Raw genomic sequence first — 21955 nt, 5'->3', positions numbered from 1 at the left:
CTTTTAGTTTAACCCGGAAAAACGTGAGTGAAATGCAGAACAACGTGACTCCTGCATAGAAGTTGAAAAGCGTGGGGTTAAAAAGACTTGTTAAAAAAAAAAAAAAAGACCCCCTACCTGTAACTGTTCCGTAGAACTGCTGCTGAGCTCGTCCCCGGATTCAGAGTCATTCCGATTTCTCTCAGGTGCCTCTCGGGAAAATTCTACACTAGCAGCATTCCTGTCCCGTACTCCGTCCCGCTTTTTCTCCCTCTCTCCATCCGTCGCCCTCTCGCCTTCTCTCTTTTTCTCCTTGTCTCCATCCCCTGTCCTCTCTCCATCTTTCCTCTTCTCCTTGTCCCCGTCCTCCACCCGCTCTCCTTCTTTCCTCTTCTCCCTCTCTCCATTCCCGGCCCTTTCTTCATTTCTATCCCGCCCTCCTTCTCTCCTTCTCTCCTTCTCACCCTCCCCTGTTTTCTCTGCCTCTCTATCACTCTCTCCATCCAAATCCAAAGGTGCTCTGAGTCCCAGGGGGGACTCAGGCCGAGGGATTCGAGGCAGAGAGCTGTATTTTGCGTTTGGGGAAACGTGCTGCCCCGGACGGACAGGGCTTTTTGGGCTGTCCTTACCCTCTTTGGGTGGCTGCAGTGCCACCAGTTGTCCAGTAGTGGGCAAAAGAGCAGGAGGTCGTTTGTTCAAATTCTCATCAGACTGTTTGAACTCTAGGACAGATGGACGGCTCTTTAAGGATCCCCCTCTGGTGCCCACCCCCACGCCACTGTGTGGGAGAGGTTTGGGGGGTGGCATGAGTGCCCGCCGCACTTCGCGAACATACTGGGCAGGGACGTAAAAGGCCTTGCTGCCCTCCTCCTTGCGCACCTGCCACCAGTCTTCATTGGTCTTTTTCACCAGCTGGTAACGCTCTCCCTGCTTGATGGCGATCATGCGATCTTTGAACTTGTACTCGTAGTCATACTCCACCTCAATGTACAGCTGACCCGGAGCGACCGCAAGGTCACAGCGGTCTGCCATCGCTGCCTTGGAGATCTGACTGTCAGAGGTTGATGTCAGCAAGACGAAGGCGAGCAGAAGGTGAGAAGCTTCGGAAGCATTCTTGGGACAAAACAGGGATCAATACAAATGCATCTGCAAAGGAGAGAGAGAGGCTGTTAGTCTGATCGGCAGAACCCCTGCTGTTATTTATACAACAGTCAAACCTAATGAATACAGTCATTTCACAGAATGCAGCACATTCCAGTTAAGCTGCATACGGTTCCTGAGTTTCCCTGATGTTAATCATATGTATCAAACCAAAAGGGCTCTAATCAAAATGTATTAGACCCCCTTCAAAAAGTTATTTCCACTTTAAAATGAACAGCCTGTCACGCGGTAAGTGCAAAGAACACTTCCTGTAATCTGAAATCTTCACCTTTCACACTGTCAGAAAGAAATCTGAGCTCACCATTCTTTGCTGAACTACGTTAATTAAGATATGTACGGGTAGATTTCCTGTTTGTTTGAGGTCATGCCACAGTTTTTCCACTGGTTTCAAGTCAGGACTTTAATTAGTCCACTTGGGGAAAAAATTGTTTCTTTACAGCCTTTCAGACATACAAACGTTTCCTTCTCTATTTTGGATCATCGTCTTGCAGCATAACCCGTTTCAGCTTCAGCTCACAGACAGAATTCTCTGGTACAGAACAGAATCCATGGTTCCCTCAGACAGCATATCATCAACACTACTCTGTAAAATGCAGTGTTCGCCTAAAAGATATAAAGGAATTGGTCATAATGTCAAACTTCTGGCTATTTTCCCCAAAGGATAATAAGCAATGACGTTTCTTTTGGTAAGCAGTGTTCTTTGCCTCTCTGCCGTACAATGTGAGCTACCTTTGCACATAAACGTTGACCTTATGTGAGGCTAGAGAGAACCGACGTACATTCAATGTTCTTCTGGAACTATTGGCGCCCTCACAGATAATCTTCTGCTGTGCTACCGGGACATTGTGGCACTCCTAAGAGATTCACCAAATGTTCACAATGTTCTAGATAATGGACATCACTCTAGAGATCACCCTGGAGAGTTCAGAAGGTCCCTGGATCACGTGCCTTAGATCAAGGTTAGAGCTAAATGCTGCAGGAACAGAACTAGGGATTAACTCCTGTTCCAGAACCTCAGAGCTGTGCTTTCATCTCTACCTGGACTGATGCGTTTCAACATGTTTTTTTTCCAGCTCTTCTGCATTTTCTTTCAATTATGGTCTTCTTGTAAAAACTTTGTGGTGACTACATTACATTACTCTACATTCCACAGGGCAGACCGCCTCAAAGACTGGCTGGTGTTCAATTAGCTGAATATCATTATTTATTACATTTGGTTCATGTTTTAGTAATTAAAGGGACAATTATTTTTTGTCGATACCAGTGATTTAAAAATTGTACAGATTTACACCTTAATTATTATTATTTTTGGCTTGGTTAGGTTCTCTTTGTTTAGTCTTGCATCTTGTTTTATGTGTCTGGACCACACAAAGCTGTACTTCCTGGCTCAATCAAAAAAATCACTATTCCATCAGCACATTTTTTAACATAAGATACCCAATATTTATGTTTAGTTCATTTAATAAATTCTAATAATAATAAAATTATAATGAACAGATGCATCCATAGTGCATGTTTTGAGGGAATGGATTAAACATTTTGATGATAAAATAAATAAATAATAATAATAATACAAAAATCCCAATTCTTTACGACGACAGATCTGAAAGGACAAATACAGTCATTTTATTCAACATCTGCTGCACTTCATCTAATTAAACCAGTGTAATTATACTTTTGGTAATAAAAAACTTGCAGCTGATCTGTATTCTTCCTTGATATCTATAAAGCATATTGTATACAATAAAGTATCGCCATATTGCCAAGCTCTAATATCAATACACCTTCTAGTGAAGTAGGTTTATAACCTTCATAATCTTACAATGACTTATAGAGTTATTAATAATTATGTGAAAGAAGGGAATGCATTTAAACTAAAAACAATGTATAAAAAGTAATAATAAACAAAACTATGAAAAAAAGGCCACACACTTTAACCCACTGCCCAGGTTACTTTTGACTGTGCTTTTAGATGACTGGATTTGTTGAAATTCTAACTGATTATTTCACCATACTAAAAATAACCATGTGTTGCAACCCTAATTAAGCCGTAGTCTTAATGCAAGCCAACTAAAATATTGCACTACCTAATTCACTCAGAAACATTAGCATAATGTGTCCAGCACATAACAGGAGAGAAACGTCCAACACAATGACTCAAACGTACGCTCCCGTCATCCCTCAGGAGGAGAATTAGTCATCAGATTTTTTTAGATCTGATTTCGCTCTCCTCCTGAATCACCCGACAGATAAGCAATGGATGACATTCTCATATCTCATCAACAGCAGCAATACTGCATCAGAACAGACTCCCAAAGCACTCGTGTTCTCGAAGTGTTACGAAGAGACAAACGTAGTTCAGTTAGAGTTAAAATATCAATACTAACAAAAAGCCATGACCCACCTCCACACCACTACGCAACACCATAGCAACCATCTAGCAACACCATTGCACCCATGTACCAACACCATAGCAACCCACAGCTACCATTTGCTAGTTTTAACCCTAGTGACCATGTAGCAACAGGCCAGCAAGTGCCTGGAAATGGGAACCACTTAAGCCGGTCAACCATTCTGTGCTTCCTTCAGGAAATGCACTGTTCTAGGTATTGACTGTTTATTTCAAATAAAGTGGTTTGATGCGTTCAGGCTCACGGTGAGACATATAGAGATTGTCTATTTCTGTGGATTCAAAAATGCTATTGAATCCAGACACGGATCAGCCATAACATTAATACCACCTGCCTAATACGGAGTAGGTCCCACTTGTGCCGCCGCAACAGATCTGGCCACTCGAGGCATGGACTCTGAAGACGTCCTGTAGTATCTGGAACCCCAGATCCTATAAGTCCTAAAAAAAAGGCCCTTTCACACTAAGTTCAATGCCACTTTGTCTAAACACTCTGACATCTCTGGGAATAAGAGATGGGTTCCTCGAGTAGCAGCAGCAGCATCAGCAGCAATGGTTGGTCAGCCAGATCTGATTGGTCAGCCAGATTTTTAGTCTCAGACACCGTCCATATACATGCGCTCGTTTTTATAACTTAGGTGGATGGCATCAGTGAGCCTTAAGTGGACTTGACCCGGTCACTGGTTCACTAGCCATCCTTTCGTGGTGTTCTGACCCAGTCTTCTAGTCATCACACTTGAGTCCTTGTCGAAGTGGGTCTGATTCTTATGCTTTCCCTTTTGTCCTGCTTTTAACACATCATCTTCAAGACCTGACTGTTCACTTTCTGCCTAATATATCCTACCCCTTGACAGATGCTGCTGTAGATGAAGCTAATCAATGTTTTTCGTCACCCATCAGTGGTACTAATGTTATGGCTGATCGGCGTATATACTTTTTTAGATTACTGTATTGAAACTGGAAATTCCAATATTGTGACAACACCAGTACCAGTGTACATGAGTACCTGTACACACTCTGCCTCTCTGCCCTGTTCTGCAAGTCCTCACAGAACAAATACACTTTGGTCTCTTTATTTCCACCTCTCTCTCTCTCTCTCTCTCTCTCACATACACACACTCATTGCTCTCATATTTCTTTGATGTCGTAGTACATTCTTTCTGACAGGATTCTGTTAGGAGTTCATTGCACAATAAGCACTTGTGTCAGGTCGGTGATTTGTCCATAAATGACACATCTGAAACACACACACACACACATCTTTCTCGACTTGCTGTGATCATTCCTCCCACACTATCAGCCTTTCTAGTCCCCTTCACACTCACTCTCTCTCACACATGCACACAAAACAACCAAAAAGACTGTCAGATATTTTGGCACCATCACACACACACACACACACACACACACACACACTTACACACACACACACACACACACACACACACTTAAGCTTGTAAGTAGGCATGGGAACAGTCAGGCACCTGTAGATACTGGGGTATATACACACTTCAGTCTATTCAGTTTCTTAACATTCAACACCTGATGACTTTATTACAATGTTATCACTTATTTTGGACAAAGTAGACCATTACCACTAGAGATGGCCCATCTGTATGGAATGGAATTTTGGTATTAGGGGGATATCAGAGTGGGGAAGAAGAAATCTAGGCTGAAGAAGCCACCCACTTGCTCTGTGAGATGTGGGGATGTTAGCTGTGCATTTCTTCCTGTGGGGTAAGGAGGGTTCTGGTAATTTGAGCATTATAGCCTGCTGTTATGGGACATTTCTACATTTACCTGTACATATTAATAGAAAATGTTTCTGGATGTCCCAGTCTAGTTTCTTATTCGCTCTGGTTTGTCATATTTTTTCATTTTTCCCCCCAAATTGGTATTGCCCACTTTGCTATTAACCCACCCGTACAGAACTCTCTCCCATCAGTAGGAGGGTAAAGACTTAACACATGCCTCCTCCGATTTATGCAAAGCAAGCCTCCACCTCTTTTCAACCATTGCCGGACATGCTCGGAGGAAAGCGCTGGGTCCCCAGCTCCACCGAACCAGCTAACAGATGCCAGTCAACCGGCCAGCTTAAGAGTGATGAGGGGGAGAGAGTGCCGAGAGAAAATGGAGAGACTCTGGCTGCTGACGGCAAAGCGCCACGTCTCGGGATTCGAACTCACAACCTCGGATCATAGTGACAGAGCCTCCGGTAGCCAGCTTCTTTGATGACCATTTTATAGTGTGTTTAATGTCTCATAATAATGAGTGTTTAACACCTCCCCGATCATTCACCTCCCAGCTCCACCTTTTTCGACTACTGGTGTTAAACAGCTATTTTATAGTGTAGCGAATGTGCCACGATCTGTTTTTTGCAGAGTGTGTGGATTAGCCTATTAGAATGTGATGTCCAGTGCTATTTTAAAACCAAAGCAAGCTGCATTTCTGCCGACAGGTCGTTTCTGCACTTGTTTCATTTCTAACCAGCCATAACTCAAGAGCGAAAATGTGGCAGGAGTGTATTCCCTGCATGGATTTGGTGCCATGGGCAAAAACAGCAGAAATCAGACAAACATCCAGAGGCTAATCCAAGTGGTTTTAAAGAAGTAAAATCACAGGTGCACCTGAATCACAGGTGTTAACAGAATATCACTGTGTATAAACCTGAAGCAAAAGTTGTGCAAAGCAGGCGTCTTCATTAAAAACTGCTAAAACACTTGTGAAAGTGCTCCATTTCAGATATCACCATTGAAGAGCCCAAGGAAGACTTATGAAATGGTTGACTGAAAAATCTAAACTAATGCGTCCTCTTAACCAAAACATAATCGATCTGCCAATCGAGTGCACCCCAACTTTTAGGAGAGCCAAAACCTTTACTGCCCCACTTCTTAATCAAATACTGAGATTCAGTGTAAACAACTGTGTGAACTCAAGTTTCACAAAATCACAAAGTGACACGCAGAACATCATCACCGTCCTCACTAATGGAAGCTCATTCCGGTCATGTAGAGAATTAACATTTTATTCTCAAAACAATGACTAACTTTCTCAAAATGTGGACATTTTGCATGAAAAGAATGACTACGTTTCTTAAGATTTTAATTTACTATGTGAGAATACTGACTCACTGTCTCCTGACCTATTTTGGTGAGTTACTTTCCTTAGGATTTGAACATTCAAATTAATAACTGTAATTTTACCTGACTCTATTCTGTAGATTGTAAGGTATTTTGGACAAATAATTACATTTATATTACATCGAAGTAGGGCTGGGCGATCTGGTAAAAAACAAACAAACACTTTATCACGATATTTAAAGCCTTCTTTCACGATAAACAATATTTATCACAATACATGTGATGACAGACTAAATACATCAGTAGCGACAGATTCTTATAAACTACTATTCAGATCCTCTCCTGTACTGAATACAGTGATTTTATTCAACGTCTGCTGCTCTTCGTCTAATTAAACCAGTCTAATTACACTGTTAGTAACGAAACCTGCAGCTGATCAGTGTTTATTAAGCACTAACACTATCCTCCAAGCAGATTGTGTATCACGATAACTAAATTTATCACAATATGATAAAATATCATCATATTGCCCAGCTCTACATTTAAGGCATTCAGCAGACACCTTTATCCAGAGCGACTTACAACAGTGCTTCACTGTTTACTCAGAAAAACACCCTTAGCTAGTCTGCGAAGGCTAGGATCCAAAAGTTACCTCTAAGCTTAGACACTACTAAACCCAAAAGTCAGTATGGAGACCACAATACTCGACACTACACTTCACCCAGGTCCTCTTAGAAGAGGTGGGTCTTCAGTCTGCGTTTGAAGACGGCGAGGGACTCTCAGGAGAAGTTCGTCCCACCACTTCTGTGCCAGGACAGAAAAAAAAAACGCCTGGACGCTTGTCTTTTGTGGATCTTAAAGGCCGGCGGGTCAAGCAGAGCCATTCTTGGAGCTCGAAGGGCTCTTGGTACTGATCAGCTTTTGACCTCTGCCATCAAGTACGGAGGGGCTGGGTCATTCTGGGCTTTGTAGGCTGGCGTCAGGGTGTTGAACACAGTGAGGAAAACACAGCAGAGGAGTTTATTCATAGATAATACTTAAGGCCTTGTTCTTGTTATCTACAGTAGCTTTGCAGCTCCAGCGCAGAAACAAATAAGCAAGCTTTAGACACCACACACCACACTCATGAACCGCATGGGCAAACTAAAGGGACATTTGTGTAAATTTGAATTTTCAGTCAACCATCCCATTCACTTGAACCACTGTTATTAAAACCAACACTACAGCTATCCTGACTCCATTTACAGAGCCAAAACATTAGACTCTTCGTTCCTCTGACCTCTTAAAACGTCTACAGGACACTTAAAAAACAAATAACTTTTTATAAATCATTATTGTGTCCAGCTATTCCTCAGATAAGCTGGCCTTGGCTGCTCACTTCCAGAATAAACAAGACTAAGTGGCTCGCTAAAGGGTGTGTAAATCATGGACTGGGGTCCAAGCTAGGTAGCTAGCTAGCTATAGCTAGCTAGCCAGCTGTTACGTCCAAAATCCAAGGGTTAGGGTTGAACTTCCTCCAAAAGCCATTTGTTTTTGCCATGGGAAAGAAAACGAGTGTTTAAACTGTACTGCAAAAATGATTTCCTGCTCGTAATCTGAGCCAGGAAGGGATTTCGTCTTGGAGAAGTTATAGCTAGCACTAGCTAAGCTAACTTACTTTACCTTACCTAGCACTAGCAATACCTACCTAGCTACTACCTTACCTGTCCAGCTCACTCAGTGCTAGCTGGCTGGCTAACCTGGCCAAAAGTTTGGTCTGACACTTCTGACAGGCTTTCTGGTGAGGAGAAACGCAAACGAGCTGCTTAGTTTAGTGGTTGTGATTCTTTTAAAGGAGAAAATATTAACAAAATGACTAAATTAGCTACCTGGGAGCAACGGTGGCGAATCCAGGTCCAGAAAGTCCGGAATCCAACTCCGGGATTTTGTTCCAACTGCCTGGGCAGCGCTGCTGCAGCTGAGCTGCAGCAGCGCTGCCCAGGCAGTTGGAACAAAATCCCGGAGTGGATTTCGACTTCCAGGTCAGGTTTTGTGGATTAGATCTGGTGGATCTGTACTCTCAGAGAAGATCTTGTGTATAGAGTATTTTTTTTAATCAACTCTCAATGGATTAAGCTACAGCTCAGGTGCCCAGGCAGTTGGAGCGCAATCCTGGACTGGATTACTAGATGTAGACTTTCTGGACCTGGATTCGCCACCTCTGCCTGCAAGACATGAAGCTAATACGTCCTCAGCTCAGCTCAGCTCAGCTCTGCTCAGCTCAGCTCGGACATGATGGAACAGGTTCTCTCTCATTCCTCCGGGAGAGAAACCAGAGTTGCATTACCGCTAACGTTACGAGTTTCGACCCAGAACACACTAACTAACCTTTTCTCCCGCAATCCCACCTGGCTGGCTGGCCTGCGTGTGTCCCTTTATTTTTTTAAAGGGACGTAGCTGCGACATTCCTAATCTGGAGCTGAACTTCCAGGAGCTCGTAACTTACCTGAACTTTCCCTTCCTCCCAGCCAGGAGAGGATATCCAGCCAATAACAACAACAACAAAGGCAAAGACTACGGCCGCTCGTCCCGTTAACAGGTTGTTTCTTGAACGGCAGGTCGACAGATTATCCTAATTATAAGCCCCCAGTTTCCGCAGTCCCGCAGCAGTCACTCCTCCGTCGCTCCACGCACGGCCTTTCCCGAGCGCGGTCCCGCAGCGGCGCGCTCCCGCTCGACCGGAATGTAGAGTAGCCAGTGATCCAGTTTTGACGTTTGAGCGCCATCGTATGCTGACTGAGGGGAAAGACCACGCTGAGAGACCCTAGGATGACAAGATATTATGTGGAGGCCACACATTAAGTTTTAAGTGGCCACATTTTAAATATATGGAGGCCACAATATATAATAATATAATATAATATAATAATAATATATATTCATAATTTATACACAAACATTTTGGGGGGAGTGTTGGAGTTTTTCTATTGGTCCATTCTTACTGCTGTCATGTTCACATCATGCCAAAAATGTTAACATTACACTTAAAAAAAAATGCTATGACTTAAATATAATATTTCATGGCTTTAACATATTATCTTATTTCTTTAATATATTATTTTATACAATATAAAGTATCTTGAGGCTCCTATGTAGTATTTTGTTTGTTTGCTTCAGTATATTAACTTGTTGCCTCAATATATTAATTATAATATATCATTATTTTGTGCCATCAATATACATTATCTCATGGCCTTATTATATTATTTTGTAGCCTGAAAATCTTATCTTATCTTATTTATTATCACATGGCCTCAACATATTATTTTGTGGCCTCCGCATATTATCCAAGGGCTTCAATTTATTATTTTATGGTCTCAATATATTATCATGTGGCTTCAGTATATTATTTTTTGGCTTCAAAATATTTATAGATAAATATATATGTATCATATTTTATCAGTATTTTATTTTGCAGCTCAATAATTATAATAATTATGCTGTGGCCTCGACCTTAGTGATTTAGCTGCCTTGTTACCATAATATATTATGTCATGGCTTCAGTTAATTTGTGGATTCAGTATTAGTCATATTAGTTGTTTTCTCAATATTTGACTGATATCAATTTTGACTGATTAATTAATGACATCTCAAAACAATGACATATAAATGCTAGTAACGCAATCTCAATTCATCAATAATAATAATACTTCTCAAAAATCACATTTTATCTTACAATGACTTAGTATCACATAAATAATGACTCATTACCTTAAAATGGCTTAATGTAGAACAGGTATACAATACTAGTTTTTATTTACTGTCCAATTACACAATATTAGCCAGGTGAAGTTTAATTTTATGGCTGATTTGCGTAAATCCCATGGACAACTTATTTTTCCCCCAGATCTCAAAATTATATAAATATATACAGTCATGCCCGAAAGTATTCATACCCCTGGCAAAGTTTGACTTAAATTTACTTTTATTTAACCAGAAGTTATATTTTTGCCTTGAAACGACACAGGCATCTCCCAGGAGATAACACTATGATGTACAAGAGGCATCATTGTGGGAAAAAGTATTTCTCAGCTTTTATACACATTTGAACAAAAAGTGGCATGTCCAAAATTATTCATACCCTTTGAAAACTGTCACAGTATATGGGAAAATCCAAAGTTCTATACCATTCCAAATAGTCCAAGCTGTTTTAAAGCATCCTAATTACCCTGATTCATTGGGAACAGCTGTTTTAATCAACTCAACAGGAGAAAAACAGCAGCTCTCTGCAGTTGGTTTGTGGACAGTCATGGCTAAGACAAAGGAGCTCACTAAGGACCTGCGGCTGTGCATTGTGGCCGCTCACAAGTCAGGAAAGGGCTATAAAGCCATATCAAAATGTTTTCAAGTTCCAGTGGCTACAGTGCAAAGTATTATTAAAAAATACAAGAAGTTCCGCACTGTGGAAAATCTCAGAAGATGTGGTCGGAAGCCAAAAGTGACACCTGTGCTGGCCAGGAGAATAGTGAGAGAGGTGAAGAAAAATCCAAGGATCACCACCAAGGCCATCCTGGTGAATCTGGACTCTGCTGGTGGCGACATCTCAAGGCAGACAGTTCAACGGACACTGCACACTGCTGGGTTCCACGGACGCAGGCCAAGGAGGACACCACTTCTCCAGAAAAGGCACACAAAAGCCCGCTTGACCTTTGCAAATGCTCATCTGGACAAAGAAGAAGACTTCTGGTGTTCTGTTTTATGGTCAGATGAAACAAAAATTGAATTGTTTGGCCACAATGATGTGTGCACCATTTGGTGTAAAAAAGGAGAAGCCTTCAACCCTAAGAACACCATCCCCACTGTCAAACATGGTGGTGGGAACCTAATGTTTTGGGGGTGTTTTTCAGCCAATGGACCAGGGAACTTGATCGCAGTAAATGGCACCATGAAAAAAGAGCAATACATCAAGATTCTCAACAACAACATCAGGCAGTCTGCAGAGAAACTTGGCCTTGGGAACCGGTGGACATTTCAGCACGACAACGACCCAAAACACACAGCCAAAGTGGTGAAGAAATGGTTAGCAGACAAAAACATTAATGTTTTGCAGTGGCCCAGCCAGAGTCCTGACTTGAATCCAATTGAGAATCTGTGGAGGGAGCTAAGGATCAGGGTGATGGCAAGGAGACCCTCGAACCTCAAAGAGTTGGAGCTCATCACTAAAGATGAATGGGCAAAAATACCAGTGGAGACATGCAAAAAGCTGGTCAGCAATTACAGGAAGCGTTTGATTGCTGTAATAGCCAATAAAGGCTTTTCTATTAATTATTGAGAAGGGTATGAATAATTTTGGACATGCCACTTTTTGTTCAAATGTGTATAAAAGCTGAGAAATATTTTTTCCCACAATGATGCCTCTTGTACATCATCGTGTTATCTCCTGGGAGATGCCTGTGTCATTTCCAGGCAAAAATATAATTTCTGGTTAAATAAAAGTAAATTTAAGTCAAACTTTGACAGGGGTATGAATACTTTCGGGCATGACTGTATCCATCACTCATTTGCTGTACATACAGTAAATTATCTAATGAAATTAAATATTATTAATATAATATATTAATTTAGTGAAATCACAGAATTTCATTGCAAAACAAACCTGAATACATCCTGAATGTATTCCAAACCTGAAAACATGAATACATAAAAAAAGCAGCTTCATGGTCTTAACAAACTACTTAACTAATGCCCTTATGTTGTTTGCCAGTAGATGGTGCTCAAGTCAAATCTCTCACACCAGTGCTCTTACTCAGGGGCTGTTCTCACAAACCATCTCAGGAGTAGAAGTGCTATTCCTGAACAGGATGACCATATTTTGGTTTTCGAAAATAAGACACTAGGTAGTGACACACACAGTGTGTGTGTGTGTGTGTGTGTGTGTGTGTGTGTGTGTGTTTGTTAGGGTAGAAGGGAGTTAAATATATCTGTAAATACAAAAAATAGTTGGTAGTGAATATTAATACATTACCATTCACTCATTTATCAAAACTGATAAATAGTCTTTACTAGCCTATATGATCGAATAATCTATTTTCAGTTCACTTGAATGTCTCACAAATTAAATAATGATAATAAAATGCTTTACTTTTTCCACGGGACGTAAGCACTTTGACCAATCGTTGATGTAGATGTAGGTACATGTAGACAAATAGTGGAGGTGAGAAGGTGGGGCGTAAGCACTTTGACCAATCGTTGATGTAGATACCGGTACATTTAGGCCATCAGTGGTGGTGAGAAGGTGGGAGTTAAGCAGTTGACCAGTGGCTGCATGTAGATGCAGGTACATGTAGACAGATAGTGGTGGTGAGAAGGTGGGACTTAAACAGGCCTGTTTAAAGTTGTATAAATCCACACACATCATTTGTGGCAACTGTAGAAACAAACACGGACGTGAAATCAAAGCGAAGTCTCATTTAGCTCTCATTTAACCAGTTTCGAAATCGAGACGCATTTTTTACATCCTAAAATGAGAATGTCAGCTCACCCTATTCCTGAATCACCATGGCTGTTATAAACACAAAAGGACCAGAGATTAGACTTCCAACTCTTTGTGGAGGCACAGGCTGCATAAGAGACAGCACAAAGGGCCCTCATGAGAGAACCTGGTTGCCTTAAAATGTTGCATTCGTTAAATTTCTCATCATTTAAATGTAGAGGTAGGTTTTGGTCTCCTTTATGACCCTAAGTTCATGAAGAAGGCACATTATCACTGCAGACTTATGAGAACGAGCACCGGAGGTCTAGAGCCTGGCTAATCTATCTGAAGCACACTTTTCCATGCTACAACTTTCTTTGCTGGGCTGACGCTCGGTCACTTCATGCCAGGTTCAAATCTCCTCACCGCTCACCCTGTCCTACATCTTCCAACAGTATCAGTGAACCTGTCCAACCAGCTTCTCTTCTTCCTGCTTCCTGCTGCCTGCTCACTCTCTCTCTCTTTCTCTACAAACCCCACCATCATCTTCCTCTGTCTTTCCAGAAGCGCCCTCTCAACGACTCCTGTCCTTCCCTCACTCTCTTTCTTTTCTCTCTGTCACTCCCTCATGTGCTGCCCTCCCTCATTCTGTTCTTTACTGCTTTCGGTTCCTCCCTGATGCCTCTCTCTCTCTCTCTCTCTCTCTCTCTCTCTCTTAAATTAGTTCAGCCTCTTTCCTGAGCTCTTTATTTGTTGTGTTCCTCATCGTCCAGCTGTTCAGCTCTTTGTCCTCTCTACACCCAGGTGTTGGACCTGAGCTAAGCTAGGTCTTCAGCTCGCTCTGCTAAACCTCTTCCTCACTGTCTTTCCTCACTATCTCTCTAATGGAAAGGTTCTCTTCTTTTCCCCCTCGGTTCCTCCTGCTCAAATTAAATAACGATAATAAAATGCTTTACTTTTTTCACGGGACGTAAGCACTTTAACCAATCGTTGATGTAGATGTAGGTACATGTAGACAAACAGTGGTGGTGAGAAGGCGGGACTTAAGCACTTTGACCAATAGTTCGCTCTGCTGATCCTCCTCCTCACTGTATTTCCTCACTATCTCTCTAGTGAAAAGGTTCTCTCCTTTTCCCCTCGGTTCCTCCCGCTCTCTGCCCTTGGGTTCTTCTAGAGGTACCTTCTTAGCTTAAGCCCCACCTCCTGCTTCTGATTCAGCACCCACACTGACTAAAACCCAGCCAGCGTGCACTCTTTCTCCTCTCCACATGCTCATGTATACGAGTGCTTTACTTTTGACCAGTGTAGCTGGTAGCTATCCAGTATCTCAAGTATCTCAGTATCTCTTAGTCTATTCCAGCACATGTGACCCCAATCATGGGGAAGACTGCTGACTTTACAGTTTTTCAGAAGACGATCACTGACACAAGACAGTCTCGGGAGGTCATTGCTGAAATGGCAGTGTTGTCTGGAAAGCTGAAAGATTGTCTGGAAGGGGAAGATGTGGTAGGATAAGGTGCACAGGCCACAGAGGGACTGAGGGGATTGTCCAGAAAAGTTTCAAGATTCAAGAGCACTGGATGAAGCATTCCAGAAAACACAGCTCCACAGTTCAGTGCTGGGGGGGCTTTATACCCTACCCCACGCTGGGCATTAGGCATGGTGCCAATAGGTTCATGTTTATCTGCTCCAGGAAGTCCTTTTCAATTGGCAGTACGTCTCTAAAGGGGGTGGGTGTGCTCATGTGCACATCTGTAATAGCTGAATGCATTCATTAGAAGGGGAGTCCACAAGTATTTGGACATGTAGTTTTATATATAAATTAGTTTAGATTTAGACATCTCAACTGTTTCAAAGTATTCTGATTGAGGGCTAATTTGTGGCCCTGCTTGGCATAGTTCCCTACATGTTGAGAGAGAGAGAGAGAGCGAGAGAGAGAGAGAGAGAGAAAGAGAGAGAGAGAGAGAGAGCACCTAATGTACTTGGCTCATAAAGACACCATTATGTTTGAAATAGCACACAATAAAGTCCCATCAGCTGACCCTCATCACACTGTTCACTTATGATCTTGATTAATCTGAATGGTCTCTGCAGACACTACAAGTCTTTAATTCTTTAGCATCACCAGATACATGCTGTTTTGGAAGTATGCAAATCTTAACTCTTAACTCTTATGCTCATAAATAACAATTTGCCTGTTGCTGCTTTTATTAATGCCCCATGATCACCCACACTTCAGGTTGTAATTTGAAGCCCAGGGTGGGTCAACAATTTCGGGGGATTGCGCTGTGGATGTTAATCAGCATGCATCCAAAAGGGGGCATCTGTGTTGTTTAAAACATGACTTGAATGGGGGCAGCTGTGGTCTAATGCTCGGAGAAGTGGGCTTGGGGCCTGAGGGGTTTCAGTTCAATCCCATGGACCTTCAGAAAGTAGTGGGTGCACCTTCCTCTACCTCTACGTTCATGGCTGAGGTGCTGTTGAGCAAGGCATCTAACCCTCAACCCTCAACCCTCACACGGCACTGAGGTGCTGTGTGCTCTCACTGCCCTTCTTCACTAGTGTCTATGACTGGTTAAATGTTGCCAGGTTGAAATCCACTGTACTGCAGTGGAATGGCTGTAAAGTGTGTTTCTAATTCTTAATTTCTTAAAGACAACATAAAATACTTTACCTGCTTCTCAGAAGTCATTAAGGCCAAATCTCAAAGGTCAGTAAGAAATGACGCCCGTCGCCGACATTCCTCTTGATAAAGGTGTAACATCACCATCATGCTCCGGTAAACATCCAAGACCCTTGTTAAAACTCTGTGACTGTGTAGATGAGTTGAGATGCACATTAAAGGTGATAGGTCGACAGCTGCACAGTGCATTATGCAGTTCATTGGCTGTTGGCAACAAGCTCTTAGGTCCGCTCACCTATGCAGAGGATAAACATGTCCATGATTATTAAAGAATCATGTTTGATCAGCTTGCACTTTGTTTAATATTAATAAACTGAGAACTCTAAACTGTATAATAGCATCATATATGGTGGGAAAAGGCGATATTCTGAATATCATGACTCTTATTGTAATCCAATAGTTTTTACATTGGTAAGGAAATAATTGGCTTTATGACCTTTAATCAGCTCATTTGGAGACTTAATGTTATCCCAACCAAATAATACCTAATAGAGGCGGTGTTCAATAGCTTAGTGAGCAATCCTGGTCCTGGTGATGTAGCACTCTGCAGAGTTTATCTACAACCATAATCAACAAGAAATTGCAAGAAAAGTAAGTGAAGCCTTTGGACTAGACTGGATGTCTTGTCACTAATAAAATGTAGTCTCCTTATAATCTAAGTCCCACATACAGTCTAACCAAACTAAGTTGTATTATTTACTCAGTGTCTTTTTGTGCACTCTGATTAAACGTCCGCAGTTCAGGCTTTAAAAAAATGACAATTCCTGTAGTGACAGAGATTCACTTACTTTTTCTAGCCTGCACTGCTTTTATTGATACTCAGTGCAGAAATCCAGGTAATTGCAAAGGATTGATCCAGGCAAAGGTGGCCTTGAGTAGACGACAGAACAACTCCAAAACATCAGGCAGGTCCTGTTGGGTATTCCTGGTATGCAGTGGTCAGTACCTAACAAAAATGGTCCAAGAAAGGACAAACAGTGAACCGACGCCAGGGTCAGGGGCACCTAAGGCTCACTGATGCGATCCATGGGGGCTCCACCACACAACTTACAGGGCTTAAAGGATTTTCTGCTACTGTCTTGGAGCCAGACACCGCAGGATGCATTCAGACATCTTGTAAAGTCCATACCGCGAAAGGTCAGATCTGCTGTGGTGACACAAAGGAGACCTACTCAAATTAGGCAGGTAGTACTAATGTTATGGCTGATTGGTGTTAATGTGATTTTTATGCCAATGTGATTATTGTCATGTTGTTTAGCTTGATTGTTCATGAACTATGTCTGCATGTATGTAGAAAATGTATAAACAGTGACAGTGGGTAAATCAGCCAAGTGCAGGTCTTTATAGAGTAATATAGGTACAGTAATGCAGACGTACAGTCGGCTACTTTGTTCTTTCCCACCACTGCTTCCTTATTGGACGTAGCATTTGTCCAAAGTTTAAAGTGGGTAAAGGTGACTGTGAGTTAGAACTTGATACTAAACTAAACGGAAGTATATACAGTTTCAGCTCTGGATTATTTTCACAAGTATTGTATAAGAATAAATCTCCCTTTCTTCTCAACCTGGGTGGCAAAAGTGTTCTTCTTTCTACCACAGACACAATCAGTACTACTGATTTGTAGATAATACATTCATTTATATGGCTTGGATTGAGATGATACATTGATTTACTCAAAGCAAAAGTGCTGTAATAACTACACAGACTGTGGGGTACACTACTAAATATTCCCGACTGAAATGCGTACATGAGTTCCAGAACAGTTGGAAAGTTCAATATGGGTGTCTGTATCACAAAAACAGGCTTGCAGCTGCAGGGATTTTCTATATGACTGCCTTTTTCTTTATTATATTGAGCATTATTATGTCAATTAATAAATGAATAACTTTAGTGGTGCAAGACGATGTCTTTGTATTTGAATAAGCATACTGAAAGGCTTCTTAATTCATAAAAACCTTTATAATTCTCTAATACAATAATTAAATGACTAATGCCTGCTTCTAACTCAACATCACTAAAACTACATTTTCCAGCAGTCCATATAGGTAAACCAATATATTCTCAATTACAAAGCATACTAAACAGAAAATCATTGGAGCCATAACATTTAGCACGTATTTGAGCTTTGATATTAATTTCTAGTCATTTTAGTGATAGTGATTTACAGTGGTGAACCATGACTACTACATTTAGTTAGTGACATAAATTAAAACCCCCTTTCCGCTGCTGTTTTCCAACTCTACGAACTGCTTAGTATAATGCTCTACAGCTGGAACATCTGCTAGGGGACCCAGAGTGACGTATTTCTTCTTAAATTGAAAATCAGAATGTTATCTGTTAATTTTATTTCCAGTATTGATTATTATAGAAGTTAATGTGACGCTTTAGGCCTTCAGTTCAGCTCCTAACGCCCTGGACAATGTGAGAGCTTTCTTGACTGTATCTACCCAGATGGGAAAAAAAATGGAAAAAAAATCCTGGCAATTTTTGTTTGCTGGTTCAAAAATATGCAGAAACCCTCCTAAAAGGCTCTGATGGTTCCTCACTTTGGCACCAACCTACTTACAGCAGTTTACACCAATCAGCCATAGCATTAGAACTGCCTGTCTATGGGTCTTCCTTGTGCCCCAATGAGTAGTGTACAACCATGATGAGGTCCATGTTTAATCCCTCCTGGTCCCATCACTGAGCCTGATGGACAGTCTTATGTGGGGCCAACATGGAACCCATGGACAAAATCTTCTGGTCTGTTGGGTTACCTATACAGGCCTCACATGGGCATGTTATCTGTGGTATATAGTATGGACTCTGCGAGACCTCTGAAAGTGTACTGGGTATCTGTCATTAAAACATTAGAAGCAAATCATTTGAGTCCTGTAAGTTGTGAATTGGGGCCTCCATGGATCACAACATTGAGCTGTGGGTGCCCATGGCCCTGTTGTCAGTTCGCTGGTGTCCCCTTTTAAATGGTTCCCTCAATTTAAAAATGTTCTCTCAGTTTAATAAATTGTTTCTTCAATTCAGAGAGTGCTTTAGTTAAAACTAAGGAAACGATTTGTTAAATGGATTGTTAAGGGAATTAATTAAGAAAGTGATTTATTAGAAAATTAGAAAATGGATTGTTAAGTTGTGGGAATGATTTATTTAATTGAGGGAATGATTTATTAAATTGAGGGAATGATTTATTAAATTGAGGGAATGATTTATTAAATTGAGGGAATTATTTATTAAACTGAGGGAATGATTTATTAAACTGAGGGAATGATTTATTAAATTGAGGGAATTATTTATTAAACTGAGGGAATGATTTATTAAACTGAGGGAATGATTTATTAAATTGAGGGAATGGTTTATTAAACTGAGGTGATGATTTATTAAACTGAGGGGATGATTTATTAAATTGAGGGAATGATTTATTAAACTGAGGGAATTATTTATTAAATTGAGGGAATGATTTATTAAACTGAGGTGATGATTTATTAAACTGAGGGGATGATTTATTAAATTGAGGGAATGATTTATTAAACTGTGGGGATGATTTATTAAATTGAGGGAATGATTTATTAAACTGAGGGAATTATTTATTAAATTGAGGGAATGATTTATTAAACTGAGGGAATGATTTATTAAATTGAGGGAATTATTTATTAAACTGAGGGAATTATTTATTAAATTGAGGGAATGATTTATTAAACTGAGGGAATGATTTATTAAACTGAGGGGATGATTTATTAAATTGAGGGAATGATTTATTAAACTGAGGGAATTATTTATTAAATTGAGGGAATGATTTATTAAACTGAGGGAATTATTTATTAAATTGAGGGAATGATTTATTAAACTGAGGGAATGATTTATTAAATTGAGGGAATTATTTATTAAACTGAGGGAATGATTTATTAAATTGAGGGAATGATTTATTAAACTGAGGGAATGATTTATTAAACTGAGGGTATGATTTATTAAACTGAGGGAATGATTTATTAAACTGAGGGAATGATTTATTAAACTGAGGGTATGATTTATTAAACTGAGGGAATGATTTATTAAATTGAGGGAATTATTTATTAAACTGAGGGTATGATTTATTAAATTGAGGGAATTATTTATTAAACTGAAGGGATGATTTATTAAACTGAGGGAATGATTTATTAAACTGAGGGTATGATTTATTAAACTGAGGGAATGATTTATTAAACTGAGGGAATGATTTATTAAACTGAAGGGATGATTTATTAAACTGAGGGAATGATTTATTAAACTGAGGGTATGATTTATTAAACTGAGGGAATGATTTATTAAACTGAGGGAATGATTTATTAAATTGAGGGAATTATTTATTAAATTGAGGGAATGATTTATTAAACTGAGGGAATGATTTATTAAACTGAGGGGATGATTTATTAAATTGAGGGAATGATTTATTAAACTGAGGGAATTATTTATTAAACTGAGGGAATTATTTATTAAATTGAGGGAATGATTTATTAAACTGAGGGAATGATTTATTAAATTGAGGGAATTATTTATTAAACTGAGGGTATGATTTATTAAATTGAGGGAATTATTTATTAAACTGAGGGTATGATTTATTAAATTGAGGGAATTATTTATTAAACTGAGGGAATGATTTATTAAACTGAGGGAATGATTTATTAAACTGAAGGGATGATTTATTAAACTGAGGGAATGATTTATTAAACTGAGGGTATGATTTATTAAACTGAGGGAATGATTTATTAAACTGAGGGAATGATTTATTAAATTGAGGGAATTATTTATTAAACTGAGGGTATGATTTATTAAATTGAGGGAATTATTTATTAAACTGAAGGGATGATTTATTAAACTGAGGGAATGATTTATTAAACTGAGGGAATGATTTATTAAACTGAAGGGATGATTTATTAAACTGAGGGAATGATTTATTAAATTGAGGGAATTATTTATTAAACTGAGGGTATGATTTATTAAATTGAGGGAATTATTTATTAAACTGAGGGTATGATTTATTAAATTGAGGGAATTATTTATTAAACTGAGGGAATGATTTATTAAACTGAGGGAATGATTTATTAAACTGAGGGAATGATTTATTAAATTGAGGGAATTATTTATTAAACTGAAGGGATGATTTATTAAACTGAGGGAATGATTTATTAAACTGAGGGAATGATTTATTAAACTGAGGGAATGATTTATTAAACTGAGGGAATTATTTATTAAACTGAGGTAATGATTTATTAAACTGAAGGGATGATTTATTAAACTGAGGGAATGATTTATTAAACTGAGGGAATTATTTATTAAATTGAGGGAATTATTTATTAAACTGAAGGGATGATTTATTAAATTGAGGGAATTATTTATTAAACTGAAGGAATTATTTATTAAATTGAGGGAATGATTTATTAAACTGAGGGAATGATTTATTAAACTGAGGGGATGATTTATTAAATTGAGGGAATGATTTATTAAACTGAGGGAATGATTTATTAAACTGAGGGAATGATTTATTAAATTGAGGGAATGATTTATTAAACTGAGGGAATGATTTATTAAACTGAGGGGATGATTTATTAAATTGAGGGAATGATTTATTAAACTGAGGGAATTATTTATTAAATTGAGGGAATGATTTATTAAACTGAGGGAATTATTTATTAAATTGAGGGAATGATTTATTAAACTGAGGGAATGATTTATTAAACTGAGGGAATTATTTATTAAACTGAAGGGATGATTTATTAAATTGAGGGAATTATTTATTAAACTGAAGGGATGATTTATTGAATTGAGGGAATGATTTATTAAACTGAGGGAATTATTTATTAAACTGAAGGAATTATTTATTAAACTGAGGGAATGATTTATTAAACTGAGGGAATTATTTATTAAACTGAGGGAATTATTTATTAAACTGAAGGAATTATTTATTAAACTGAGGGAATGATTTATTAAACTGAGGGAATTATTTATTAAACTGAGGGAATTATTTATTAAATTGAGGGAATGATTTATTAAACTGAAGGGATGATTTATTAAATTGAGGGAATGATTTATTAAACTGAGGGAATGATTTATTAAACTGAGGTAATGATTTATTAAATTGAGGGAATGATTTATTAAACTGAGGGGGTGATTTATTAAATTGAGGGAATGATTTATTAAACTGAGGGAATGATTTATTA

At 39.4% G+C, this 21955-nt stretch overlaps 1 protein-coding gene across 11 annotated transcripts in view; it reads right to left on the bottom strand.

Moving 5' to 3' along the window:
• Positions 1-9319, bottom strand: part of arhgap12a (Rho GTPase activating protein 12a) — a 51439-nt gene extending 42120 nt beyond the window's left edge. For all 11 annotated transcript variants that reach the window (XM_072668376.1, XM_072668379.1, XM_072668382.1 and 8 more), the window contains exons 1-2: positions 9116-9319; positions 118-1125 (exon numbers count right to left, since the gene is read on the bottom strand). In XM_072668376.1, coding sequence (XP_072524477.1) covers positions 118-1011 — 894 coding nt within the window. In that variant the 5' untranslated portion in view covers positions 1012-1125; positions 9116-9319. The remainder of the gene's footprint in view (positions 1-117; positions 1126-9115) is intronic.
• Positions 9320-21955: the final 12636 nt, after the last annotated feature.

The sequence above is a fragment of the Salminus brasiliensis genome, chromosome 23 (assembly GCF_030463535.1).
Source record: "Salminus brasiliensis chromosome 23, fSalBra1.hap2, whole genome shotgun sequence".
Taxonomy (NCBI): Eukaryota; Metazoa; Chordata; class Actinopteri; order Characiformes; family Bryconidae; genus Salminus; species Salminus brasiliensis.
This window is presented reverse-complemented; position numbering and strand designations above follow the sequence as displayed.